The sequence below is a fragment of the Cnephaeus nilssonii genome (assembly GCF_951640355.1).
Source record: "Cnephaeus nilssonii genome assembly, chromosome: 7".
In the NCBI taxonomy this organism is placed as follows: domain Eukaryota; kingdom Metazoa; phylum Chordata; class Mammalia; order Chiroptera; family Vespertilionidae; genus Cnephaeus; species Cnephaeus nilssonii.
Window position 1 is genome coordinate 69,147,716 of NC_137078.1, and position 13,153 is coordinate 69,160,868.

Here is a 13,153-nt window from a genome sequence, read left to right on the forward strand (position 1 = left end):
CACATGCTTGAAGACCTCTGCTTCTAAAATTCTAATTTCTCAAATTCTGATTTAACATTCCTCAGTTAATGATAGAACCACAGACCATTAATAATCTCAAAGGGAGGGGGCACATGACAAAAAAAAAAGTATTAAAAACAGAAGGATTTTTTTCCTCCTAGTATAAGAATTATTAAAAGCAGCACTTTTATACCCTACAAACATTCGTATTATCTGTGTTATAATATGGTGTCTAGACATAATGCACAGTGTTAAAATTATTTCAACTCTCTGGAAACCAAGAGCATCCTTGTTAAAGTGTAAAATGAGATTTTGCCTACTTGCAACTCCTTGTTCTCACACTTGAACTGTCTGTCACAGCATGAAAACATTCCCCTACTGGTGAAGCTTTAGATACCTACTTCCCTGCTGAAAGAACGCAAAAGGAACTGAAAGAGTTACTGACAACTTATACAGTATCCCATATCCCATTAGAGTATTATAACTATAGGCAAAGAAAATATTTTAACTCTGAGGGCAGATGGGGCAACAATGTTTTAAATAATAATTGACTTCAATGAGTAGTGCAGAAAATGTCAAAAGACTATAGCCTATCAGGTTGAGAAGTGATTCAAGATGTTATAGGAACCTAATTATAAGAAGTCTTTGTCTTATTTGCTTAGTAAAAGGTTAATGAGAAGTCCACTGAAGAAAACATCTCCTGAGTTTTGACCAAGTATTTCTCATAAAAACATAAATAAAAAAGTATTTTAATCTAGTTCTTTGTTACCTTCTTTTAAAAATAGCTTTATTTGATGTATACTTTTACATGCTATAAAGTTTACTCATTTTTGAAGTGTTCAATTATTTTTTAGTAAATTTACAATTGTGCTACCATTGCCACAATTGTAAATTGACTAAAATGTTCTAATTTTAGAACAGTTCTAGCATCCCAAATCTATTAACTTCTTGATTTAATATATTTCCATAAATTTATGGAAGCCACTGGTACCTGAAGTTAATATACTATATTTCAAGCCACACAAATCTCTGCAACTGAGCAGGAAAAGTGCAACCTAACCTCACTTTTAATGACCTTTATAACCAATCCTCTACACTGGCACTGGGAAGAAAATGTTCAGGTGCTTTCTCTGAAAGTTAAACCATTCCAAGTATTATGTTATGGCACACTGTCTTGGAAAGAAATTAATTATATTTTTGTTGGTAACACATTTCAGGCTGTTTACACAGCTGACATTTCTCAGCTGTACCCAATTCATGCCCCAAGCTGTGAGGATGATCTTGTTTTGTAGCAGATGCCTCCACTTCAGTGATTTAAATAAGTATAAAAACACCATCGCCTGCAACAATATAGATTACAAGCACCAGATTCATGAGTTTTAATAGTCTAATGAAAGAAAGGTTTCATGACATTTCTTTGGCTAGGATCTCCTTAGGAGACTATAGTTGCAAATCATTTTTTGTCAAAACTCGAGCACTGTAGCTAGTGGATCTGCTATGGCACCAGTTAAAAGCAGTCTGGCCCTAAACATCTTTGTTGTAGCAAATCATGCAGCTCAAGGCAACATCCTGCCAATATGGCAACATTTGCTCTGGGGAGGCGAGGGCAGGAAACATTTCACAGGTTCTGGGACAAGGTGCAAATAGGAATAATGAGGCAAAAAGAATCAAGCCTCTTAATGGAGATTCCCTCTTGTGTTTGCTGTGACTTAGATACAGCACTAGGTAACATTATAGTCTTGGATATGGTGAATTTTAGCCACTTTCCTATTTTCCTATAGTAATGAAATTGCATTAGAATGCTTGGGGAAAATGTAAATGTTGAGACAATCATTAAAACGTGAGCATCATAAAATACAGTGTCAACTCAAGTCAATGATTTAACACCTAAAATGTATAAGGCACTATGCTAACAGAAGAATCCTATATAATAAAAGTGTAATATGCAAATTGACTAAGTGGCAGACCGACCAGTCAGTGGGGGGCGGGGCCAGTGAGCAGGCAGCTCCAGCCAGCCAAGGTGCATACCAGCAGGCAGAGGGAGGGAACAGCAATGCGGGGGAGGGGGGGGAAGGAGGGTGCTGGTGACCAGCAGCGGCGGAGGGGCGATGGGGCGGGGGGCCGGCAACGTCCCCTGATCGGCCCATCCAGTCATGTCCCGAAGAGGGAGGCCAAGCGGCAGTGGTGGTGTGACAGGGGCGGTGCTATCCCCTGATCGGCCGGCCCAGTTGCCGCCCTCAGAGGGAGGCCAGACTGCAGCTTAGGACATCCCCTGAGAACTCCTGGACTGTGAGAGGGCACAGGCCGAGCTGAGGGACGCCCCACCCCCCACCCCAGTGCCAGAATTTTCATGCACCGGGCCTCTAGTTTATAATATTTCACTAAATTTGCCTATCACTGTTGGAACTTGTATCTGATAAGCGTGTTTCAATCTGGTTTCTACAACTGTGGGATCAAAGAGCAGTTTTGGCTTTTCTAACTCTATGTAGTCTGACATTTCCAGACTTTATTACCTCACGTTCTTGCTCTTAAACCAAACAATTTTATTTGTTTGTTTGCTTATTTATTTGTTCATTCATTCATTCATTCACTTAGAGGGAGGGAGGGAGGGAGAGAGAGAGAGAGAGAGAGAGAGAGAGAGAGAGAGAGATCAACTGCCCGCCTCCCATATGCACCCCAACCCAGGATCAAACCAGGAACCTGCGTATGTGCCCTGATCAGGAATCAAACCCACCACCTTTTGGTGTATGGGATGATGCTCCAACCAACTGATCCACACTGGCCAGAGCCAGACAATTATTTTTGCTGTAAACTTTTTATTATAGAAATTTTCAATAAACTTAATATACACATCACTCAGCTTTAACAATGACCAACAGATGGCTAACCTGAATTTGTTTATATATCTCTCATCATTCCCAACCCCTATAGGTTATTTTGAAGCAAATCTCAGCATGTCATTTACTTAAATCGGTCAATTCTTGCCTGTGATCCTTTTCTACATTATGTTAATACTAAAGGCCCGGTGCACAAAATTTGTGAACTGGGGGGGGTGGTGGTGGTGGTGTGTCCCTCAGCCCAGACTGCACCCTCTCCAATCTGGGACCCCTTGAGGGATGTCCAACTGCCAGTTTAGGTCCGATCCCAACTGGCAGTTGCGGACATCCCTCTCACAATCTGGGACTGCTGGCTCCTAACTACTTGCCTGCCTGGCTGCCTGATTGCCCCTAACCACTCTGCATGCCAGTCTGATCACCCCCTAACCGCTCCCCTGCCAGCCCAATTGACACCTAAGTGCTCCCCTGCCAGCCCGATCACCCCCAACTGCCCTCCCCTGCAGGCCTGGTCCCCCCAACTGCCCTCCCCTGCCGGCCCCCAATTGCCCCCAACTGCCCTCCCCTGCCAGCCATCTTGTGACAATGTGGGGTCGGCCATCCTGTGGTGGCCATCTTGTAACGACATGGGGGCAGCCATCTTGTGACAGCCATCTTGTGACAACGTGGTGGCCATCTTATAATGACGTGGGGGTGGCCATCTTGTGATGACGTGGGGCGGCCATCTTGTAATGTGAGGGCGTGAAGGTCAATTTGCATATCACCTCTTTATTATATAGGATGAACTATAACACTGACTTTCATTTATTGAGTTTCTATTATGAGTCAGGTACTTACACATATTATTACTAACTCTCATTAATAATGCTGCAAATTAGGTTACTGAAGCTCAGTGAATTTAAGTGACATACTTAGATCTTAATTATTTTCTTCTATTAATGTTATTTCTTGTAGTAGTTACTAGACAATACTAAGAACATCTCTGGTTTATTCATGTTGGGTAAAAAGAAGGTTATTATTTATGAAAATACTCTTATTTTTTCAAAATTAAGTGTAACACAGTTTCTGTCAAATTTCTCACTCTAAAGGGAAAAAGAAAAACAAACTAAAACCATCAACCACATTGCTACCTTTAGCCATGGACAACCAGCCAATAATTCTAATGAGATACTAAAATAGCAATGTTAAAATCAGTGTTTATAAGTAAATGTAAATACCTACACATAAAAATTTATTTTTCCTGGAAGGATACACTTTTAAAAAAGTTTTGCTATTTTCCAATTTTAAAGTTTCATGATACACAAAGCATTTTCCAAAGGTACAGTGTTTAGACTGTGGAATAATTAGATTCAAGTAGCATCTATATAAACAATTGTTTTAAAAATGTTTCTGACTTCCACAAAGAATTCACTCATATTAAAATGTATAAAGGCAGTACTGAGAGAGGAGGAGTAATTATTATCCAAACAGAAACACAATATTTACTAGAAAATACAAAAACTATTTTTTTTGGCCTTATTTTAAAAATCAGATTTAACTTCAGAATTCTTGAAACGTTCTCATTTTGCACTTTAAAAAAGGGGGGGGAGGAGGGTGGTATCTGATTAAAACAACCAAGATTATGGGTAAAAGTGACCAAATGTAATTTTAATTGGCCTCCTTAGATGATAAAACTTACTCTCTTAAAAAAAAAAATCACTTAGAAATAGGGCAGAGATAGGAAAGGTTTCAAAATGTATAACAGGAAAATCATTATAAGTAGATATAATAACAGGTAAAAATGACTAAATCTTTTCTTCCAGTTTTTATAGTAGTGAAAAGTATGGGTATATTTAAGAATAGGATGCTATTAACATTAACTGTAAAACTTAGCTATTTTTTAAAGTACCAGTCTACTATAGAAAATGTAGTTTGAAAATTAAATATGTAACGGTTCGATTGACTTTAAGATATCTGTAATTTAGGGGAAATAATTTTGTGCTTGGGACATTTCATCAGTAATAGCTGAACATATTCTTTTGATCAAGGAAAATTTTAAGTCAAATCAAGCAGCATTAGTTCCTGATATTGATATTGTAATATTATCAACAGAAAGCTGGTATACTTCACTTATGATATCTGTTCTGCAAGTTAACTCAAATTATTACAACTCTTATTTTCACATTATTTGATTTATAAATTTTTTCAGTGGAATATTCAAAGTTTGATTCTGCTTATTATCACAGTCAATTAGACTGAAAGTGGAAAAAAAGAGACGAGGATATAAAACTGGTAAGTCAACTGTCACTTACTGAATCATCTGTGGCAGAAGTTGGCCAACCCTCCCATAACTGATGGCGTACGGGGATACTCGTAAGGTCATACACATTTCTTTTTACCTGCAAAAAGAAAGAGACACTGCAATTAAAAGTAGGGTTTCCATATGACTCAGGCTAATTGCCAATTTATGTGATAACACTGTATTTCCTCTGTTTTCTTCTAGATTCAAAACAAGCATTAGAAACTAGGATAACACAAGTCAGAAAAAAATTTGTAAAAAATATTTAAACCAAATTTAAAAACAGATTCTCAATAAAGGTTAAAAGAAATTTGCAAAGAACAGACTGATGGGTTGCCAGAGGAGGAGGGTTGGGAGAATGGGTGAAAAAAATGATGGGATTAAGAAGTACAACTTGGTAGTTACAAAGTAGTCATGGGGATGTAAAGTACTGCATAGGGAATATATCAATAATCAATATATCTAAAAGGTTAATATGCTAAGTGTCTTTCCCTTAGTCTGGGTAATGAGGTCACGTAGCAATGCCCAGCTTCCTCTCCCTAGCGACGACAGCCTCCTTGCAGTTTCTTCAGTCCAGGAACACGACTTGGTTTATAGCCAGATGGAAACACTTTACACTGTAACCAAATGTCTGTGATGCGTTTTCCCATGCCTCATCTCATTTGATCCTCACAGAAGTCCTGGAGTAGGTAGATAGGAAACTCGGTGGAATCCTATTTTCTTTTCATTAGCTGGAAAACAGAGATTTAGAAACTTGACCCAACTGAAAAGAAGTAAAAAATGGTGGACTTTGAAAATTACTTGAGGTTTTCTCACTGCACAGAATATAGTCAAACACTGCTGCAGTTAAATATTTTATCCTTTGTTCTCCCTGTGTGATCTACAATAATAATCTGCTCCGTGTTGATATTTACTGCTGTGTTGCTGAAAATTACCTGAAAGAGAAGTTGGGGTGCTTCACTGGGCTGGAAAAAGTTTAGCTAAATCAGAAAGCAGGTCTAATTAAGCAAGTTTGTTCTATATCTATAAAAGGCTAAGTTGACTCGTGCATGTGCAATACATATAAAGCTCTCACTGGCGCCAATCGCACGCATGTGTTTTGATTTGTCATTGTTGATCGTCAATTTGATTGACACTTCTTTTATAGAGAAATGGCAAATAGTGATATTAAAATATTTCTTCTAATTAATTTCCTTTCAATATGCACAAATTTGTGCACCGGGCCACTAGTATTCTAATAACTGTCTACGGTGTCAGATGGATACTAGACTTATTGGGGTTATCATTTGTAAAGAATATGACTGTCTAACCATTATGCTGCATACCTGAAACTAATCCTATATAATAAAAGCCTAATAGGCTAAGTGTCTGGTCGACCAGTCGGCCGTTCAACCAATCAAAGCGTAATATGCTAATGATATGCTAAGGCCACTCAACCACTCGCTATGATGTGCACTGACCACCAGGAGGCAGACAGTCAACCAGCTGACCAGTTGCTATGACATGCACTGATCACCAGGGGGCAGATGCTCTGACCGGTAGGTTAGCTTGCTGCTGAGGTCTGGCAGATCGGGACTGAGCAAGAGGGGCTGGACATGCCCTGGAGCCCTCTCCCAGTCCCTCCCCGGCTGGCCAACCTCCCACATCCCTCTCTGGCCCAGACAGTGCACCGGTGGGGTCCCTCGGCCTGGCCTGCACCCTCTCACAATCTGGAACGCCTCGGGGGATGTCGGAGAGCCAGTTTCGGCTGGATCCTGCAGGCCAAGCCAAGGGACCCTACTGGTGCATGAATTCGTGCACTGGGCTTCTAGTACAAAATAATATTGAATGTAAACTGTAACTTAAAAATAAAAGAAGAAAACCACCCCCTGCTGCTGATTGTCTTTATATAATCCTAGATGGCTTTAAGTTTCTTTTCAGTTAAGAAACTTCAGCTATATAGTACAGCTAGGACAAACTATAATTATAAATTTTTAATAATCTTATAATTTTTTAAATGGTTCAAGATGTAAAATAATTCAAACAAAAGATATGATTCAAGTTTCTATGTGGGAGAGAGAAGGGTGTTTTTTTTGAAGGGGAGGAGCAGGTGGGAGGAAAAACCTGAAGTTTTCTTTATTATTTTGTGTAAGCTTCAAAGATGTAAAAACTAATAAAACAACACAGATTATTTCTTTTAAATCATCCAAATTAAAAACTATTTCAATAGAATATTTGTTAACTGGATGGTATCTACAAATACACTATTTAGGCCTTTCCTAAAAAGACAATATGGTAATGATACTTTATATTTTTAATACTGTTAAAGATGAAAAACAATTTTCAACATGTAATATTATACCTTTCATTTTAGGAGAAGAGGTAATTTATCAGAACAAACTGTTGGAAGATTAAACTCTATGTTATCCACTAATTAAGAAGTATCATATTTTTTTCAGTTTTAAACAGGTTATGAAAATTATATTTTGTTTCATATTTACAAATAAGATAAATTATCGAATTGTTCAGAATGGACTTAACTCTTCAGGTTAGTTATGGGATTAAACTGCTGTAACAAATGAAGCTAATATTGAATGTTGCACATAATACAGGGTGGGGCAAAAGGAGGTTCCAAATGCAAAACTCGTTTTGCCCTACTTTGTATCTTGTACAGTAAGACTTCACTATATAAAACAAGCAGTATTCATTCATGTTTTTAAATGTCCAATTACGGCATTTTGTCTCACATTTCTGTTTGTTATACATAAACACATCTAAGTTACCTTTCCAGTGAAATAGAGATATATATTCACTGGGAAAGGAAAAAACAAAAACACAATGTGGAACTCAATATACTTTTTATCTCTAATGTACACCTGTGAAAAAAGACTTAGTAAATGAGAACCGAGGAGCTTGGAGGAATGGCTTGATCCCTACTCAATTCAAACAAACAACTTTTCTTCAAAGGTTCTTGGCAATGGCCAGTCTACCATGCAGTATTTTGTTTATGACCAGTCACATAGAGTTTAGAAATTTTCATTAGTCATTATCAACACAACAATTTAGCCAAATTCAACCTCTGACCACATCTACTAGCTAAGACTAATTTTGTCATGCTTAAACATTAGTGTTTTTAAGGAGAAGAGTGGTCCACAAACCCAAAGTATTATATTAATAAAAGAAAAGAAGAGAGGAGTATGAGATGACCTTAGAGCTCAAGGCCCCAAAAAATCCTTCTTAAAGTTATTTTTCAATTATGCTATCTAGATACACCAAGCTTCATCAACTATTTTGAAAGAAAAAAAAAGGCAGGACAAATATTTGTATCTGTTCGAAAGGTTGCAGCAAGGCTACCCTGTATTGGATAGTATACACAAATACTATGAGTTGAGTATACAAACAAATAACTCTAAGGGGATTCTTTAAATTCCACCTTAATTCCAAAACACAACACTATGGTATTATGAAATAAACAGTATTTTTTTTTCTTTCATTAACTCATTTGTAACTGCACTGAATTGAATAGCATTCCTTTGCTATTGTAAGCCCGAAAAGCATGTTCTGGCTATAGTGTTATGTTGGTATAAAGCGCAACGCCAGACTGATGTGCTGAACAAAAGTGATCAAAGTTAGAGTAATGTTAGCCATTGCACAAGTATTTGGCTTCATTGTTCTCTCCAGAATGACATCTGTTAAGCAACTTGTCATAGAATAAACTGGCTAATGCAGACAGAATTTGGCTGAGAGGGTACAAAATAAAGCATATTAGGTTAATGTTTGTCCCAATGGAAAAGATAAATTCACAGAGATTCTGAGATTATGCCAAAAGATTTTTGTGTTAAACCACAATCACTAAGTAACAACTTAAATACAAATTAGTCTTTCAAAAATAATTCCATGTTTATCAATATTCTAACCATAGGCAGATTTTAACATTACATTGAAGAAATACATATGATAAGGTAACAAAAGTACAAAGTGGGCAAAGGTTTTACTAAAAAAGATATAATCTTTATTGATGGTTTTCTGTAATTAAAAATTTAAGTCACAATTCTGCAGGGAAGGAAAAAATCCAAAAAGTATACAAAGCAAAAGTAAAAATGATGCTTTTTAAAAATATTAGTATCCTAGAAAACCTGAGAGACAAATTACAGCTATATATAAAAATGATGCAGAGTAATTTAAGGTTGTCATGAATCAAATGAAGGACGGAATTCTCTCAGAGAGGGAAAGAAGAATAAAGGACTAGAGGAGGGAGAGAAAGAAGGAGGGGGAGGGAAAGAGAGAGATTGAGAGATCATTGACTGATTTGAGAGATTCAAGCGCACTTGAGAGAGGCAGAAAATACACACAGACTGGGTGCTGTAGCTGGCATGCCCAGCTGCCATTATTGTTCTACTTCTGATGGAATTTCATCTTCAGAGATTTGTGCTAAATTCCAGTTAAGTACAAGTGGCACTTCACAGGGTAACATTTCCTCAGGGCCTTTTTGTCTTACACAGTTTCTTTGATCAGCACTGACTCAAGATAATGCTGAACCTTCATAATCTTGTCAATTTTTGTTGTGCATTAAGCTCTAAATCTGAGATTTCAGCATGTTAAACTATGCAAATGTTTCAATTAATTCTGAAGAAATTTAATAAATGCTTTGATTACCAGCTGAACATCAAATTTATGTTACAAACTATACTGTATTTGGATCAAGTGTTCTAGATCGACAATAGATTTTTCCAGTTTGTTTTCTACATTTCTTAAAAAGAGAATTTTACTTTTTACCTATTGCTTCAGATTAGGCAGTTGTGACTAAGAAAAAATTAAATCAGATTAACTTGAAAGTATTAATATGGGACTGATTTACTATTTGCCTTTCATTATTAATAAAAATCTATTTATGCACTATAATTACTGTAAGAAACTAAGCAATGATATCCATGTCAAACTTCATATTTCCTCATGGAAATTTCATTGATGAACACAGCACTGGGAAAAAGATCACTGTATTAAGACCTGCTCAATATAAAATTATATGAAATATTCTTCTCCCACAAAGTTTTGAGTTCCATAAATTTTCAAACAATTTTTATTTTTTAAATGTTATCAGAATTTCTTAGAAAGAAGTCTTAGGATGTTACTCTGCTAACCTAAGTTTTGAGGCTCAGAATTAGCCTCCTCCTATGTGCTGTTTGTAGCTATTGAAACAGAAAAATATAAGACTTGTAGGTAACATTGTTAGCTATAATAAAATCATTGCTTGTGAGCTAAATGTTGGTAAGACATTTATCCAAATGAAAACAATTTCTGATAATAGAAAGAAAAGTCACAAAGTTTGAGGTATTGAAGCATAATGAGAGGCAAAGAAAAAGATTTCTCATTGTCCAGTTGTTACTGTGGGCAAGTTGGCAGAACCTCTCTGAGATTTACTTTACTCAGAGTTAAAAGAGAATAAAACAAGATCACTTCCGATTTTCACAGCTCTAAATTCCTATGATTTTATGAAAATATTGGAGTTAACCCTAGGTACAGGAAAAGAAGAGCTAAATATATATAAGACAAGCAAATAATGAGGAAAAGTTTAAACCATTAAGGCTAGAAAATGAAAGAAAAATAGTAAAGAGTTCATAAATACAACACATCAAAAAGGAATATTGCAAATAACTTGATATATAAGCACTTAAGATGAATTTTTTTCTTGGACAAAGAAACATCGTAGTTTTCGCTTTTTATACTAAAAAGTCTAGATTTTTAACAAAGTCTAACTAATATTTTCCCCGTATGAGATCTTATTTGAAACTAAAGCCTGTTCCACTGGTTTCCCAAATAACTATTCCATCAACTGTTACCAGTAAACTATGGTTTGAAAGAACACTACTAGCTAAGTGATGAGGTTGTCAAGTTCTATTAATTTATTTCAATATCTTTACATTTTTGAAATCTGGTCCTGATTCTTCACATATCAACCATTTTAATATAGCAAAAAATAGAAAATATTTCATTGCCGTGGGCTTAAAACAGCTATCATTTAGTTAGCACCCTAGTTTCTAGATTTTTTGAATTAAGAATACTATGGCAAATTAAACCCTTACAAAAAAAAAACACCCTGAAACTACAGATACTTATCTCATTCTCTTACCAATGTTAGAAGAAAAAGACTTTAGTACATATTAGAATCTGAACTTACCCAAATTTTAAATATATCAAACTTTAGACTCCAAATACTTCACACCATCAAATGATGGTCTGGGCAAGAATTTGCTAAATAATAACTGAACTAAACGAGAGAGAGAGAGAGAGAGAGAGAGAGAGAGAGAGAGAGAGAGAGAGAGAGAGAGAGAGAGAGAGAGAATTTAAATCAAAATAAGGCATACAGACTAGGCTTAGTTCCAGTTTCCTAGCAATCACTGGTGCTCTGAAAGGCTTATAGTTAGGAAACCAATAACTTCTGATCCAGATTGGGTTTTGAACACATATTTCATATCAAAGGCCTGTTCTTTTTCTTCTTCTTCTTTAACAAGTTGTATACTCATTGCAGTTGCACATAAGATGCAAGTTAAAACCACCTAAAAATCCTTCCTGAACAAAAACACTTGAAACCGGATGGTGCAAAGGGAGTGAGAAGGTGGCATCAGTAATCAAATGTTAATTAGCAAGCTTATTTCCCCCTTCCCTCAGGGCTGGCCAGTGCTGGAGAATTCAAATCAGAAATCAATGCTCCAAGTGTTTTAACTATTACTTCTTCTCATTAACCATTTAAAAGACTCAGCAATTCTTTCCTCATAAAAACAGTAACTTGAGACATTTCTTTTTATCAAATACCGTTTTTCCAGAAAGCAGTAAAGATGTTGTTTGAAAAAACTGTAAAATTGAAGTTGCTTTCATTCAGGCTTTGAGCTTAGTGTATTCTACTCTTTCAAAACATCCCTGGCTCTAACAGAATTCTTCATTCCAACAACTGTAAGTTTTGCTTTGTATACTATACTTAAAAAACTTATTATATCTCTTACCTGTCTGTAAAGAAATTTGACAATTAGCATCATAAGATATTACTCGAAATTATGAAAATAAAGCAAATCAAATATGGAAACTAGCTGAAAATAGATTTTAGTCATCCCGAAAAACTACCAAGAATAAGATTTCTTTCATTAGATATATTCATAAATTTCCTCTCCTGAAAGTCTGGTGTAGGTGACGATGATATAAAAATTGCAAAGTAGATAATTTTAAAGTGAACTAATGATCATAAATGTATTAAAATCAACTCATATCTTTAAAGGTTAAGCCTGGGTTTAAAAAAATAAGAATTCCTGAAGTGCTAAGAAAATGTTTATAGATGAGTAAGACTGAGTATTATTTCACAAATAAAAAAGATACTAAATTTTAGGGGGTGAAAAAGAGAAATTGTGAAGTTGTAGAAGTTGAAATCATAAGAAAAAAAGGTGGAACAATTATTTTTATACAATAGTGGTTCTCAAAATGTAGTGCCTGGACAAGCAATACGAGTATTGCCTAGAAACCACTAGATATGAAAATTGGGGGGGGGGGGGGGGGGGGGGAAACGACACACTCCAGACCTGGTGTTATTAGAAACTCTGGGAGCCAGCAATCTGTGTTTCAACAAGCCCTTGAGATAATTCTCAACAAGCCAAAGTTTAAGAAGCACTGTTTTAGGATGTATGAATTATAGGCTCTCCCAGGTAGTTTACTAATTCTAAAGTTCTTTGAACTCTGGCCTAACATGGCAAGTCCTTTTTTTTTTCTTTCTTTTTTAAAAAAAAAATATATTTTATTGATTTTTTACAGAGAGGAAGGGAGAGGGATAGAGAGCTAGAAACATTGATGAGAGAGAAACATCGACAAACTGCCTCCTGCACACCCCCTACCGGGGATGTGCCCGCAACCAATGTACATGCCCTTAACCGGAATCGAACCTGGGACCTTTCAGTCCGCAGACCGATGCTCTATCCACCGAGCCAAACCGGTTTCGGCGGCAAGTCCTTTTTTGAGAATAAATATGATTAATAATGTTTTGTTATAAACTTTCTAGAAATGCTATAATTTGTTGGAT

The 13,153-nt window shown here is 36.2% G+C and overlaps 1 protein-coding gene across 1 annotated transcript in view; it reads right to left on the reverse strand.

The window, feature by feature from the left end:
- FAF1 (Fas associated factor 1) overlaps window positions 1–13,153 on the reverse strand; it is a 354,542-nt gene that overhangs the window by 159,991 nt on the left and 181,398 nt on the right. The window contains exon 8 of the mRNA XM_079776926.1: window positions 5,126–5,212. Within this exon, the coding sequence (XP_079633052.1) occupies window positions 5,126–5,212 (87 nt within the window). The remainder of the gene's footprint in view (window positions 1–5,125; window positions 5,213–13,153) is intronic.